This window comes from Rhineura floridana, chromosome 2, assembly GCF_030035675.1.
Source record: "Rhineura floridana isolate rRhiFlo1 chromosome 2, rRhiFlo1.hap2, whole genome shotgun sequence".
Classification (NCBI taxonomy): Eukaryota; Metazoa; Chordata; class Lepidosauria; order Squamata; family Rhineuridae; genus Rhineura; species Rhineura floridana.
The window spans coordinates 194,512,986-194,529,768 of NC_084481.1; the positions used below are offsets into that span (position 1 = coordinate 194,512,986).

Sequence of the window (16,783 nt, forward strand, 5' to 3'; positions counted from 1 at the left end):
GGAGCTAGAGCAGCTGGGCAGTTTGTCACAGTACAGGGAGTTCAGCCCATTACAGGGAAACAGCTTTTATGCAGCTTGGATAATTGTCCTCAACACTGTCTCCAACAGAGGAGAAAGGGGAGGGGGGGAGAATCAGTGGCCAGCAAAAATAGGGAGGGGCTACCTACAGCTGTCTAGAATTAACCTGCATTTGCTGGACTAGATGGGCTACAGGCCTGATCAAGCAGGCTGTTCTTATGATCTCATTTCAGAGAAAGCAAGGGCAGGCTGGGTGTGCTTGAGAAGAAAAAAGTCAGTTTCAACCCAAATAATTCACAATTTCCCCCCAAGTAACTGTATAGACTTGAAGGCACATAACAACAACTGTATAGAGTGTCAGGACTATTGGGAACACATAGACACAGACAGACACACACACACACGCATACCCACACCCAGAGTCCTGCATGTGAGTGCACCAGACTGAACAAAGAGACTAAATGAGACATCTGCCCCCAGTGTTGATTCACCTCCTAAAATATGAGTTCAAAATGTTTTCATTGCCAGTTACTAGCAAACATCCTGCATGCCTTGCAGCCAAGTGTCACTGCAAAGGCAGTGTAGTTCTACCATATGGTGATTCTGCCTCATCCAGAGACAAGGAAGTGTATGTGAGCGAGTCCCACTGGGATTCCTATGGATTTATAATATTGGTCACCACTGTGTAGAAAACACTGACAGGGCATATTCCCGACTTTAAACATTTGGATTGAAGAACAGGCCACAGAACAGATGGAAGTCATATTAACAGAAGACATGTAAAGCTAGCTACTCCAGTCAAACACAGAGATCATCATTCTGAACCCTGTTTTCAGTTGATTGCAACCTTTCACAATTCCTCACCCATGGTACTTCAGGGTTCAAGGGCACATTCCAGCCAGGTAAAAACATTCGAGGAAGGTATGAGGCAAGGCCAGTGAAGGGTGTTGTTGGAGAGGGTATGTGGCCTGGGAAGAGTCATAAGGGACAGATAGCTGCAAGGGGCTGCATTCGGCCCTTGGCTTGAGGTGTCCCCCCCCCATCTTAAGGCACCTCTTGTATGGTGCTCATTGTGGGGACTGGATGTACTCATGTAATGCTTCTAACACCTGCAGTCTGTACACGTTGTGAGTATATCAGCCCACTCTCAACTTTGGTCTGCCTACAGGGAGTGATGGAAGCAATTGCAGGCAATGCAAACTGCACAGGGGCATCCTGGCAGGAAAAGTACCTGTTTTTCCAGAGATGTGTCTGTGCACAGTATCCTGCCCCAATGGTAAGCACAGGGAGCCTTATGGACATGCGTGTGTGTGTGCACACACACACACACACCCAAAAGAAAACAAAACAGCTTCACAATTGCATTTGGAAGCCTAGATGGAAATAGCATATAGTTTGGAGAAAGGGGTTCAGGAAAAGTCTCAGAGGTTTCTGGGTCTTTCAGTCTCTCTTTCTCTCTCTGTGCAGGTGCATCTACGGTCTGCCAAACGTCTCCGAGATCTGTGTTGTGCCAACCGGGGCACCTTCATCAAAGTGGGACAGCACCTGGGGGCTCTAGACTATCTCTTGCCTGAGGAATACACTCACACCCTGAAGGTGCTGCACAGCCAAGCTCCTCAGAGCAGCCTGCAGGAGATTGAGCAAGTGATTCAGGAGGACCTGGGCAAAGAGGTATGTGAGATGATAGGCACTTGTTGACATGTCAGTCAAGCAAGAGCAATGTGAATATTCTGGGCAATACCACAGATGGAGAACATTGAACATAGGGGTTTCTGGCTGTTTTCTTATGTAATAATTGCACAATCGTTAGTTACACAGAATACAGGCATCTTTTCTCAAGATGGTGTTTCTGTTGCACAAATACTGCATTGTGGCACTGCTGAAACTGGTGTGTTTTGTCACTGTGAAAATGCAAGTGCTTCCCCCAAGCTCTGTCTATTACTGTTGTGACTGTTGCATGCTAAGTACAGTATAATATGACTTCCATAGAGCTCTGTTGGATATAATGATTAACTAATGATAACTAGCAATGTGCTGTATCTGCCTGTGCCATGAAGCTCCTACTGGGAGAAAGGGCAGGATATACATTTAATAAATAATAAATAAACAAACTTGTACCATACTTTCTAATACAGAGGTGGCTACTCTGTGGTCCTCTATACGCTGTTGGACTACAGTTCACATTATCCCTGATCATAGGCCATGCTAGCTAGGATTGATGGGAGATGGAATCCAACAACATCTGGAGGGGCATGGATTTGCCAGCCTTGCTTTAACATCTGATATGGGGGTAATTCCTAGGAACATATCTTATAAGATGAGGCTGTGGGAGTCTACTGTTCTAAGAAACTGTAGACAGACGGTGTTTACTGCACAAGGTTTCCAAGTGTATTCATGTCCTTTAACTTACTGACAATAACCAGTTAGCTAAAAAAGGGTCAGGGAGTGAATTGCTGAACCTGGGCTTCAAAATAGGCATGAGTGGCATACGTAGAACCAAAATGGAAAAATCTCTCAGGTGGCTATCCATTGGACAAGATTGATGGGGTCATTTTTTTTTTTACCACAAGTTAAATCTACGCTATTCATCTGATTGACATCAGACTTGACAATTTTGCCACCAGTGTAGCTATGGGGCTGAGCAGAGTTCATGAGCAAATGAGTTTGTCTAAAGTGAGTACAGGTTAGTTAAGTGGGTCAGTGAGAGACATTGGTTAGATGATATTAGGCAGGAAATAGAAGACAATCTGGCAATCTGCATTGCAGTAAAAATGTCTTGAGACAGTATAGGTCCAACCCAGCAAATCATAGATGGCCTTCTACCTCATTAGGATATAACTGCTTGTAGGCCAATCAGCGTTCATTGATGAGACATGTTGCTGCTGAGCCCTGTTTTGCTAGAGTATTTTGGGGTCCCTGTTCTCTTGTAGCTAATTGTCCCCTAAAGCTTGGACACTTGGCAGGCAGCCCAGTTTTGCTCAGATCATTGTCAAAGCAACATCCATCTTCTGTGGGACCTCTCCTGGGTCTTGCAGAACCTGCCTTTGGTACCGGGAACCTGCTGCCTTCTTTGTGCTGCTGGAGAACTCTCACTTAAAGTCTGTCTCCTCCAGGCCTTGGTCAGCACCCTGTGGGTCAGAAAACAAGACCAAGGCTGCTTCTGCACAGTGCATTCATTGTGAAATAGCCACAGTTTGTCCACTCACCTTTTATGAGGGCATCTGCATGATATAATGTCATGAAAAAAAACCCTGTTTTTCCCATTCAGCTTCTGTTTCACGCCTCCCCAGCTCAGATAATCCAGATGTTTAAAAATAATAAAAATTAAATAACAGTGGATCAGCTGCACAATTTCCTCACGTGTAGATTACCCATTTCACAGCAGTTTTGTGTCTCGTTATGGCCTTTATAGATTTCCTTGTCTGTGGCCCATCTCTAGGAATCAATACTATCGCTTTAACCCTTCCCAAACACCATTGCATTTATATCAGTTTCTTTATACCAGCTTCCCCACCTTTAAATTGCAGAGGGGAAGGGAAGTAATAATCATTGGGAGTGCAGTGAGGGGGAAGGGAGTATTTAAACCTTCTCCCCTGCCATTACTCCAATGAAAATTCCCCCCCCCAAATTTGAAGCTGCTCAGGATATCTACAAGCTATTGCAGAAAGAAGGACTGTCTGTTTGGCTATAAGATGTTATTTGGACTCCAGAAGTCTGGAAGCAGGTTTGCTATTAGACTTCATCAACAATTTGTATGGTGCCTTTCCATAGCTAAGCCATCAAAAAAAGTACACAATTCATTCTAACAGTTACAAAAATAAAACAAAATATAAATAGTCAGATAATAGTCATAAACAATAAACATAAACAAGAAAGCATCTCAATAAATATACAATAAAATTAAGCAGTCCCCACATAATTCATCACAATGTCTAACAATAAAAATACAAAATCATAGTTCCAACAACAGCAAAAATGCATCTCTAAAATTAAATCTTGACTCCAACAGGAACTCCTAAAAAAAATCACACCCCAATAGCTTGTAGACATCCTGAGCAGCAGATCTTTCAGCAGGGGTAGCAAGATGATTCTTCACGCCTTCAGCAGTTGCTGCTTTTGTAGCTGGAGTGAGTCAGGGCTCTGTCTTCCCAGGCCAGGTGGAAATTAGCTAGCAGGTCTTGCTGGACTCACACTTCCAGCTTTGAGCAGAATAGCAATGATTGGATGCTGTGAAATTGTCCACATCTGGAAGTAGCCCTTGACAGTTGAGGTTGCTGGTTCAAAGTGCATTGAAGAGCTGCAGAGAGCAAGATAGAGATGGGCAAAACTGTCAAAACTGTTGGCTTCTCTCAGTTTCTCTTTTTTTCAGTCATATGATTGGCTCCCCAGATTTCCACATCAGTTTACTATTTTTTTAAGTCCTTGTGAAAATTCACCAGCATTTTAGTATGAATTTCTCCTAACATACACATTTTGTTATGCAATTTCCCCTAATATACGCATTTTAGCAAAGCAGTTTCCCTTAATGTTATGTGTTTTTGTATGTTATTTTCACTAATGCACACTTTACCCTAGTATATACATTTTTGTGCACAGTACTTGCCTGGAGAAATGCACTGCAAAATTTGGAGAAGTATGAATGTTTCGGTTTACATATTGTTTTGGAAAGTGCAAATTAGGTATATTTGCCTTTTAAATGTGAACTGAATACAAATTTCCCCCAATCCTTAGAACAAGGGTAGGTATAGGAATGAAACATCAGTCAGACAATGCAGATAGACTGTGGCAGATCCATGAAGCTAGAGCCGGTCCTAGCATGAGGCAGAATGAGGCAGCAGCCCTGGGTGGGAGATACTAAGAGGCTGGGAGGGACAACAAGGTGTTGAAGGGCAGAGCTGTGCATGCCACATAGCCTGCCCTACATCCCTAAGCTAGGCTGCTACCCTCAGGTGTGGTGGGAAGATACTGGCCCCATCTGCACTGTACATTTAAAATAGTATTATACCACTTTAAAGTCATGGCTTTCCCCAATGAATCTTGGGAATTGTACTTTGTTAAAGGTGCTGAGAGTTGATAGGATGCTTGTATTCCCCTCACAGAGCTGCAATTCTCAGAGTTCCCTGGGAAGAGGGATTGATTGTTAAACCATTCTGGGAATTGTTGCTCTGTGAGGAGAATAGGGGTTTCCTAGCAACTCTCAGCAACCCTAACAACCTACAGTTCCCAGGATTCTTTGGGGGAAGCCATAACTGTTTAAAGTGGAATAAATGTATAGTGCCGATGGGACACTTCCCCATTGCCAGGTTTGAACTAAGTGTCTTCTGCTAGTCTGGTCAGCTTCTGTGTGTGCGAAGGGAGGAGGCACCATTCTTTTTCCTCAGGCAGCAATATGTCTTCGGCCAGCCCTGCATGGAGCTCTCCCTCAGCAGAATTACTGTTTAAATGAACTGCAGGCTTGCTGTTGGTAGAAAGTGGCATGTGGGCAGCTTGTGCTGATCCTTAGCTGCACTATACCATTTCCAGACAGCACTGTCAGCCCTCTACATTTGCAAGCCCCCTAATTAACCCCAAATGAAAAACAAATAAATCCCTGTAATAACAACATAAATCGTTGCTGCTGCTCACACCGAGGCCACGTGGTAGCAAAGAAGGCTGTGTGACCATTAACACTTTGTAGCTGATAAGTCAGGTTACCTTTCAGATATTGCGATGCTTTCCCCGTCTTCATTTATGGTCATACTTTAAGCATGTAGTGTGGATTGAGAAGGGCACGCTATGAAGAATGGGGCTGTAGAGTGCATGTAAGAGTTTGGAGGGATGATTGGGGCAGGCACCTGTAATGAAGGGTGCGGGTGGACACAAAGGAAGTGGAAAGAAGGCCAGGCCACAAAGGAAGAGTACAGGCAGGTATCACGGAATTGCAGGGATGGTGTCAGGAAGGCTAAAGCTGAGAATGAGCTGAGGCTAGCAAGGGATGCTAAAAGCAATAAAAAAGCTTTCTTCATGTATGTCCATAGTAAAAGACAGAGAAAACAAATGATGGCACAGCTACTCAATGAGGATGGCAAAATAATAACAGATGACAAAGAAAAGACAGAAGTGCTCAATTCCTACTTTGGCCCAGTCTTCTCCCAAAAAAGGATCTGTGACCCTCGGGGGAAACATGAAGTAGAAGGGGCAGGATTGGAGCTTGAGATTGATAGACAATGGTCAAGGAATACCTAATCACTTTGAACGAGTTCAAATCGGCAGGACCCAATAAACTGCATCCTAGAGTATTGAAGGAACTGGCTGAAGAACTCTCAGAACCGCTGTCTATTATCTTTGTGAAATCATGGAGGACTGGTGAAGTGCCGGATGACTGGAGGAGAGCTAATGTTGTCCTTATGTTCAAAAAGGGAAAAAAGGGGGAACCTGGGAACTACAGACCAGTCAGCCTAACATAAATCCCTGGAAAAACTCTGCAGCAGATTATAAAGCAGTCAGTCTTTAAGCACCTTGAAAACAATGCAGTGATTACTAGAAGCCAACATGGATTTATGAAGAACAAATCCTTCCAAACTAATCTCATCTCATTTTTTGATTGGGTAACCTCCCTTGTAGACTGTGGGAATGCTGTGGACATAACATATCTCGACTTCAGCAAAGCTTTTGACAAAGTGCCCATGATATTCAGATTACAAACTAGCTAAATGTGGGCTGGATGGAACAACTATTAGATGGATCCATAGTTGGCTCCAGAATCATACTCAAAGAGTGCTTATCAATGGTTCCTTCTCAAACTGGGTGGAAGTAACGAGTGGGGTACCACAGGGCTCGATCCTGGGCCCAGTACTCTTTAATATTTTTATTAATGATTTGGATGAGGAGGTACAAAGCATGCTTATCAAATTTGCAGATGATACAAAGTTGGGGGGCATAGCTAATACTGTGGAAGACAGAAAGAAAATTCAAAGGGACCTTGATTGGCTGGAGCATTGGGCTGAAAACAACAGAATAAAATTCAAGAGGGATAAATGCAAAGTTCTACACTTAGGAAAAAGAAACCAAATGCACAGTTATAAGATGGGGGATACTTAGCCCAGCAATATGACATGTGAGAAGGATCTTGGAATTGTTGTTGATCACAAGCTGAATATGAGCCAACAGTGTGATGTGGCTGCAAAAAAGGCAAATGCTATATTAACAGAAGTGTAGTTTCCAAATCGCGTGAAGTACTAGTTCCCCTCTATTCAGCACTGGTTAGGCCTCATCTTGAATACTGTGTCCAGTTCTGGTCTCCGCACTTCAAGAAGGATGCAGACAAACTGGAACGGGTTCAGAGGAGGGCAACAAAGATGATCAGGGACCTGGAAACAAAGCCTTATGAGGAGAGACTGAAAGAACTGGGCATGTTTAGCCTGGAGAAGAGAAGATTGAGGGGAGAAATGATAGCACTCTTCAAGTACATGAAAGGTTGTCACATAGAGGAGGGCCAGGATCTCTTCTCGATCATCCCAGAGTGCAGGGCACGGAATAATGGGCTCAAGTTGCAGGAAGCCAGATTTCGACTGGACATCAGGAAAAACTTCCTAACTGTTAAAGCGGTACAACAATGGAACCAATTACCTAGAGAGGTAGTGGGCTCCCCCACATTGGAGGCATTCATGAGGCAGCTGTACAGCCATCTGTCGGGAATGCTTTGATTTGGATTCCTGCATTGAACAGGGGCTTGTACTCGATGGCCTTATAGGCCCCTTCCAGCTCTACTATTCTATGATTCTATGAAAGTGAGGCTTTGTAATATATGAGGTTAGCATTGAAATGCAGGCTGCGCAACAGGGTGGGAACATCTAGTGCACCTGGAGCTCTGTGTTTGTGGTGCGGGAGCTCCAAGTGCATCTAAAGGCACATGCTTCATGAGCTAGCCTTGTGGTGAGTGGATGATGTTATCAGAAATGGTATAGCTCAGATAGGCTGTGCATATCTGAGTAGGTGGGCAAGCCTCAAAATAGCCTTTGTTGGTAATATGAGTAGTGATGGGAAAATGGAAGGTTGTAAGGTATATGGAGATAGGTGGTTTCTCAGCCATATTATGTTGCCCAAGCTGCAGCCTGACCTTTTTGTAATTGTGACATCATCAAGTAATTTATGACCAGGGCTTGCTGTTGAAATAGTCCTGCCAGCTTTCTGAACAGGGTTGTGTGTCCTGTGACATTGAACATATGAAGCTGCCTAATGCTGAGTCAGACCACTGATCCATCTAGAACAGTATCATTTATTCCTACTAGCAGCAAAGACTCCAAGTTCTCAGGCTTAGGCAACATAGGAAGCAACCAAGTCAGACCATGGTCCATCTAGCTCAGTATGGACTATACTGACTCTCTGGTAGCAGCTCTCCAGGTTTTCAGACTGGGGACATTCATAGCCCTACCTAGAGATGCTGGGGATTGAAAATGGGACCTTCTGCATTCAAAGCAGATGGTCTTCCACTGGACTATGGCCTGCCACCATTTTAATTGGAGATGCTGTGGACTGAACTTGGTAATTTTTGTCTTCAAGGTATGTTCCCTGCCAGGGAGATATTGCCTCTTTCCTCCCCTCAACCAACAATACAATATTTTAGAGAGCAAACATATATTCTTATTTTTACTTTTTAAGTTTCTAGTTTAGCTGGTGTGGTGGGTGGTGGTGGGAAACAACAATAAGTTTTAAAAACATGGATAAGATACCAGTTATAACCATATAAAACAGATAACCCTGCTTTACCCACTGCCACCTCTATTCCAACGATCAGCAGCTAACACAAATGAAAATGTGTTTATTGCTTCTGAAAGGGGGCTCACACCTGGGCTTGGATGAGTCTGCCAGTGAAGAAAACCTCATGGGGTGGGGAGCCAGCAAGAATGCCTCTTGATATATCCTGAATTGTAAAGTTGTAAATTAATCTTAGAAATTATGGCTGGCCATAGATGGAAGAGATAGTGCTCTGTGTTGGGTCAAGTACTTTAAGAGCTTTATAGATCAAAACTGGCATCTGAAATGCCTATAGCATGGATGCAGAACCTGTGGCCCTCAAGATGTTGCTAGACTACAACTCCCATCACCCATGAGCACTGGACATACTGACTGGGGTGGATGGAAGGTGAAGCCCAACAACATCTGGAGGGTCAGAGAGTCACTACTTCTAGCCTATAGATAGCCAGTGCAGATGTCCGGCCGTCTGAAGCCTGGAAGCTCTTTGCTGTATTCTTAGGAATATGTTGAGTTTGGTTGTGTTTACACAAAAGAGAAAGACACAGTTCTGTGTATTGTTCCTTCATCTGTCTTAGAGCTGAACTCTAGCACTGAAAGTATTCTATGAATCTATTCCTCAGTGAGCCTAGGCACACATTAAGCCCTGCTCAGTACTTTTGTTTAGCCGCCTCCGAATTGGTCCCACGTCACCCAGAGCTCCCTGTAAGGTGGAGAAAGGTAGGAAAGTGACATATTAAAATACAGCATGTGGTTGCCTCCAGCTCTGCTTACATGGCTTCCACTGAATGTGGCTTCTGTGACAGGGGCCTCTTCTCTCTTGAAAACATTTTCTGCTGCTGCTGATCCGCCCCAGTTTCTTTCAGCATTTCAGACATTAGACAGAGCCTTCTATGCCTCATTGATTCCCAGCGAGGCAGCTCAAATCCTCTCTCAGCCGCAGACTTTCCTTTCAGCATTACTTCACCCGCATGGGGAGAGCCAGGGTGATATTAATTTCAAAGAGAGAGAGAAAAAATGATGTATGTGTGTGAGACAGAGAGAGTGTGTGAGACAGAAATAATAAATAAGAATAGTTAGACAAAAAGTTATAAGGGGGATAGGTTATGATAGTGAAAATGTGGTGTGGGCTGGTAGCTCTGATGAGCGATTTATGTGTGGAGCTGAGGTGGGGAGCTCCTCTCTGTTGATTCTTTAGGAGAAGGGTGGGGAATTTATTGCTGCCCAAGGGCCATATTCCCTACTGGAAAACCTTCCGAGGGCGACATGCCACTGGTGGGCAGGGCCAGAGGCAAAAACGGGCACCATCAGAGGCAAAAGTGACCATCACAGGCAAAAGTGGCTGGAGAAATTAATATGAATCTTTTGTACAGTAGACTAATTTCTGCACACACTCACACAATCCTCTCTGTATTCCATCCAAGCAACCAAGTGGCATTTTCAAAGGTCAAGGGCACACCTTAGCAAGGCAAAACCACGCAAGGAGCTTATCAGACAAGGGTGATGAGGGGTGTAAGCTGGGGAGGGGGTGTGGCCTCGGGAGAGTCCCAAGGGCCAGAGCGAGAGGGCTGGAGGGCTGCATTCGGACCCCAGGCTTGAGGTTCCCCATCCACACTTAAGGAGCTCTCAGTGGTTTTCTTATCAATTTATTCAATAGTGTAATTATGTCGTATAACATTTGAAAGAAATCTTGAAAGCTTTGCAGGGATAAAATACACATTAAATTCATTAAAATAAAATTGAGAGAAAGACCTCGATGACTGAAGAAGCTCTTAAAATGGTTAAAGAGAGAAGGAAAGCAAAAGCAAAAGGAGATAGAAACATGGTTAGAACCCTAAATTCAACAATACAGCAACTAGTACGTAGGGACAAAGAGAACTATTACAATAGATATTGTAAAGAAATAGAAGAGGATGACAAAAAGGGTAGAACAAGAGCCCTATTCCAAAAGATTAGAGAAATTAAAGGGAAATTTAAACCAAGAGTAGGAATGCTGAATAATCAACAGGGGAACACACTGACTGACCAAGATGAAATAAAAGGAAGATGGCAGCAATACACTGAAGAACTCTGTAAAAGAGATGCCAGGACGACAGATTCATTCATGGAGGAACCGTTATGATGAAGAACCAGAAATTTTAGAATGTGAGGTGAAAGCTGCTCTTAAAATACTTGGAAGAAACAAATCGCCAGGAACAGATAGCATACCAATACAGTGGATACAAGTTACTGAGACTGAATCTGTCCAAATTTTGACAAAAACTTGTCAAGAAATATGGAAAACTAAACAATTGCCCACAGACTGGAAGCATTCAATATACATCCCAATTTCAAAGAAAGGGGATCCCAGAGAATGCAGTAATTACCGAACTATTGCCTTAATATCCCATGCAAGTAAAGTAATGCCCAAGATTCTACAACAAAGGCTTTCACCATATATGGAGCGAGAAATGCCAGATGTCCATGCTGGATTTAGAAAGGGAAGAGGCACCAGAGATCATATTGCAAACATATGTTGGATAATGGAATGGAGCAAGGAATTTCAGAAGAAAATCACCCTGTGCTTTATAGATTACAGCAAAGCCTTTGACTGTGTAGATCATGAAAAACTATGGAATGCTTGAAAAGAAATGGGGGTGCCACAGCATCTGATTGTCCTCATGCGCAACCTATACTCTGGACAAGAGGTTACTATAAGGACAGAATATGGAGAAACCGATTGATTCCCAGTTGGAAAGGGTGTGAGACAGGGGTGTATTTTATCACCCTATTTGTTTACGCAGAACATATCATACGGAAAGCAGGATTGGACCAAGATGGAGGTGTGAAAATTGGAGGGAGAAATATCAATAATTTAAGATATGTAGATGATACCATACTACTAGCAGAAACCACTAATGATTTGAAACGAATGCTGCTGAAAGTTCAAGAGGAAAGCACAAAAGCAGGACTACAGCTGAACGTCAAGAAGGCTAAAGTAATGACAACAGGGGATTTATGGAACTTTAAAGTTGACAACAAGGACATTGAACTTGTCAAGGATGATCAATATCTTGGCACAGTCATTAACCAAAATGGAGATAATAGTCAACAAATCAGAAGAAGGCTAGGACTGGTGAGGGCAGCTATGAGAGAACTAGAAAAGGTCCTCAAATGCAAAGATGTGTCACTGAACACTAAAGTGAGAGTCATTCAGACATGGTATTTCCGATCTCTATTTATGGATGTGAAAGTTGGACAGTGAAAAAAGCAGATAAGATAAAAATCAACTCATTTGAAATGTGGTGTTGGAGGAGAGCTTTGCGCATAACATGGACTGCAAAAAAGACAAATAATTGGGTATTAGAACAAATTAAACCAGAACTGTCACTAGAAGCTAAAATGATGAAACTGAGTTTACCATACTTTGGACACATCATGAGAAGACATGATTCACTAGAAAAGACAATAATGCTTGGAAAAACAGAACGAAGTAGAAAAAGAGGAAGGCCAAACAAGAGATGGATTGATTCCATAAAGGAAGCCACAGACCTGAACTTACAAGATCTGAACAGGGTGTTTCATGACAGATGCTTTTGGAGGTCACTGATTCATAGGGTCGCCATAAGTCGTAATCGACTTGAAGGCACATACCAACAACAACATTTATATACATGTTTACTGTCTGTTATAGTTTTCATGATTGTGGCAAGCTTTGGAGAGGCTGGAAAATATTTTAAATAGATAAATTCAAGGGCACTTCAGGGGATCCATTAAAACTTTAGCAAGGCATTTCACTTTTTTTGTTTTAAAAAAGAGTGGATTTTAAGAAGCTTTATGTATTAAAGCCCTTTTGACTCAAACTCCCCAGGCTCTAGTCTGTTGCAACTATTCACAAGCTGCAACTATAAGACATAGATGATGGTGCACATCCCCTTTATCACCAAAACATGCTTATAGCTAGCCAATTTGGGCCTGGATGAGTACAACAATGCATCTAGAGTCTTATTCCACGCACATTAGTTGTGCAAGCAAAATCTTTCTTCGTCACATGGATCTCTATTATTAGATCAAAGGTAGAAGTCTATTAGATTACTGCTAGGATAAATGTAGTCCATGCACAAATTTACTTGGTTATGTTTTTGTATTTTAGAGATGTAGTTTTAGATGTTTTAATTATTGTAAGATTGCATTTTATTATGTTGGGCTCTTATAGGAAGAAAGATGGGATAAAATCATCACAATCATCATCACTAAATTTGTAAAATTAATACTTTTATTATTGGGGGGAAAGGAGTTTGTCAAATATGGTTAGAGGAATAAATGCTTTACTGCATCGACATTTTAAAATTAAGATACACTCTGAATATGTGTTGTCTGGTATAAGGGACATGGATTATGTTTTGTAGTCTTGTAATGATCTGAGTTAGGAACATCTGGCAATCCAAAAAACCAAAGGATTTTAAAGTACTTATTCTCCTGCTGTTCTGAGAAACTAGTGCCGAAGCCTGGTAGTGCCCAACAACTACAAAAATAATTATACCTTGAGAATATAATTGATTTTGTAGGAGGTCAAAGAAGTCATAACCAATGGCCAGACTATTGCTGTTTTTGTTGTTGCTTTGACCTGCTATAAAAATTGGTGTCCAGATGTTTTGTTATTCTTTTAAAATATATTACCACACTTTTTTCTTTGTAAAATCATATATTTTATCCTAATTTTAAAAAGTGATTTATTTATTTTTGCAAATGTTAAAATGGAGATGTACAAGGCTATTTTTTTTTTTACATTTAAGATTGGGTAGTGAAAATATCAAACACATTTTTGTGCTGGGTAAATACATTTTGTTAATACTTAAAGAAGTATGTCATTAAATTTTAGAGACCAATTACAAAAAGTCTTCAAATAGAATGCTATCATTCTATTTCATTTTCAGCATAGTGGAGATCTTTTCCCTTATTGGTTGCTGGCATGTGCCAAATTTTATTATACCATTCCCTGATCCTCCTGGTGTTCCACCTCCAGTGTAAATGTATTTGAAGCATCTAGATTTTAGTTAGCTTTAATCAGAGAGAGATGAGTTTGCGATGGGACTGAAATGTAGTGCTGAGCTTGTAAAATGTGATTCAGCCTCAAGCAGTTCAACAAGGACGTCTAGCGTATGTTTGTGTTGGGTTTCAGACATACTAATGAACTCTGTGTCTTATGTCAGAGTCTCATGGAACTTGGAAAGGGCATCTTTGTTGAAGCCCTTGTGTCAGGCTCTTAACAAGGTTTCAGAGAATAGCATTGGGTGATTGTCTTTTGGCCCCCTAGCAGTTGTGCTGTGGGGTGCCACAGGGTACCATCATGTCCCCCATGCTGTTTAACATCTATATGAAGCCCTTGGGAGCGGTCATCAGGACATTTGGTGTGTGTCAGTCGTACACTGATGATACCCAGCTCTATTTCTCTATAACATCTGAATCAGGAGAGGCCGTGCAAGCCCTGGACCACTGCCTGGACTCTTTGGTTGCTGGATTGGGGCCAATAAACTGAGTCTGAATCCTAGCAAGATGGAGGCACTGTGGGTTGGTGGTGCCCAATTTCAGATAATTGGTTAGTTGCCTGCTTTGGATGGGGTCATACTCCCTCTAAAAGAGCAGGTCCATAGTCTGGGGGTGCTCCTGGATCCATCTTTGTCACTAGAGGCCCAGTTGACCTCCGTGGCTAGGAGTGCCTTTTACCAACTTTGACTGGTAAGACAGCTGCGACCATTTCTGGACCGAGATAGCCTGACTACTGTTGACCACACACTGGTAACCTCTAGGCTAAATTACTGTAATGCGCTCTATGTGGGGCTGCCCTTGAGATTGGTCCTGAAGCTGCAGTTCGTGCAAAATGTGGTGGCAAGACTGCTCACTGGGGCAGGGTATCACCAACATGTCACCCCACTGCTGAAAGAATTGCACTGCCTGCCCATTTGCTACTGGGCTAAGTTTAAGGTTCTAGTCTTGGTGTACAAAGCCCTATACAGCTTGGGACCAGGATACCTGAAACCGCCTTATCTCTTATATACCCAGTCAATCACTACACTCTGCAGGTGAGGGCCTCCTGCAGATACCATCTTATCAGGAGGTCTGTTCTGCACAATATAGGAAATGGACCTTTAGTGTGATGGCACCTACCCTGTGGAAATCCCTCCCCATTAATATTAGACAGGCACCATCTCTGTTATCTTTTCGGCTCCTGTTGAAGAGCTTCCTCTTTCAACAAGCCTTTCAAGTAGAGTCCTTATCCCAACCTGTGTCTGTGTTGCAATTGCTTTTCAATATGTTTTTGACCTTTGTTTTAAAGATGGTTTTAAAGATGTTTTAATGTATTTTAATGTCTGTTTTTATGATGTTTTAAAGTGTTTTTAGTGCTTTTGTTTGCCGCCCTGGGCTCCTGCTGGGAGGAAGGGTGGGATACAAATTAAATAATAAATAAATAAATAACAAAATAGGGCCTTCTCAACTGTGGGCTGTCCATGGGCAAGAGGCCCACCCCCCTTCAGCAAGCGTGTTTAGCTCATTAATCTACCAATTTGCTAGTCTCCCAAGTACTGGAATGGGAGAGAATAATGAGGGTGAGGATTTGTGCTGCTGGTGAAGTTTAGCTCCATGTCCCTTCCTATGCATGGTCTCTGGCAGCTACCTCCCTCTGTCGGATGCTAGTGATAGCCATGACTGCTAGTGTGCTAAGGCACTGAACTGTAGGCATGAGGTATATAGAGGGGGAAGCAGCATGACTTAGAGCTACGTTCATTGCAGCATTGTGTTGTTATGAAGAGTTGCTTGTTGTCCCTGGATAACCTCACTGAGAGCCTGCTCAGAATATATTGATGAAACCTCATGACCCTCAGAAATGTGAACATTTTTCAAAGAGCAACTGAGCTGACAAGGTTCTCAGTGAACTGACTTTTGAGAAGAGATTTAAAGAATTTGAAACATACACACTAGGTATGGTGATTTATTTAACCCTATTTTATCTATGCATGGGCTAATGTGAAATGGGTGCAAATCTTGCTGTGGGATAGCCAGAGGATTCAAATTTCCACCCTTCACTACTTCTGGCACCTGAACAAAATAATAAATCTAATTGTAGCAGTAAGCATCTCTTGTGCAAGTGTTGGTTCTCTGTTGCACATCTGTGATTTCACACACTGCAAGAATTTACAGAAATATTTATCTTAATCAAGTGCTAGCTTATGTTGTTTTATTTATTCCAGTTACTGCCCTGCCCAGTTCTTAAAATTCAGGCCCAATACATATGAGTATATGAAGCTGCTTTATAGAGGGCCCCAGGGGGTGGGGAATCTTTATCTGTCCCTTCCCCATGGGCCAACTGTGACTGGTGGGTGGGACAACCCACCTGTCAATCCTTTAATATCATATGATAGACAACCACTGCTAAACAGAACTTTCCCCCTCCATTTTCATAGTGGCTTCAATGCAAACTGCTTGCTGCTCTAAGAACAAGGCACACTCCCAACACCAACACCAACACCAGCTGATGGGCAGTAGAAGCATGTCTTGCTCTAGCACAGGAACAATGGAAGATCATTTAAGCTCCTGATGTTCCTTGGTAGCCATGTTGGTACCTGCCTCCACTTTATGTCACATGTGATATCAGGTGGGTGTGGTTTTTGGCAAATGGCCTTGCAGGCTGAAGTTTCCCCACCCCTTGGTTAGAGAGTTGGACTAGGAGCTATAAATTTTCTGGGTGATCTTGGGCCAGTCACCCCATCTCAGCCTAGCCTACCTCACAGGATTGATGTGATAATAAAATTATGCCACATTGAGCAAACCTAAATCCCTTGGAGGAAGGGCTGGATTGAAATGTAACATACTACTATTTATTATTTATTTAGTAGATTTATATCCCACTGTTCCTCCCAGTAGGAGCCCAGGGTGGCAAACAAAAGCACGAAACACACTTTAAAACATCATAAAAACAGACTTCAAAACATATTAAAACAAAACATCCTTGAAAACATATTCAAACAAAACATCTTTAAAAGCATCTTTTTAT

At 42.5% G+C, this 16,783-nt stretch overlaps 1 protein-coding gene across 8 annotated transcripts in view; it reads left to right on the forward strand.

Moving 5' to 3' along the window:
* Positions 1–16,783, forward strand: part of ADCK1 (aarF domain containing kinase 1) — a 163,783-nt gene that overhangs the window by 84,791 nt on the left and 62,209 nt on the right. For all 8 annotated transcript variants that reach the window (XM_061611860.1, XM_061611855.1, XM_061611856.1 and 5 more), the window contains one exon: positions 1,486–1,689. In XM_061611860.1, coding sequence (XP_061467844.1) covers positions 1,486–1,689 — 204 coding nt within the window. The remainder of the gene's footprint in view (positions 1–1,485; positions 1,690–16,783) is intronic.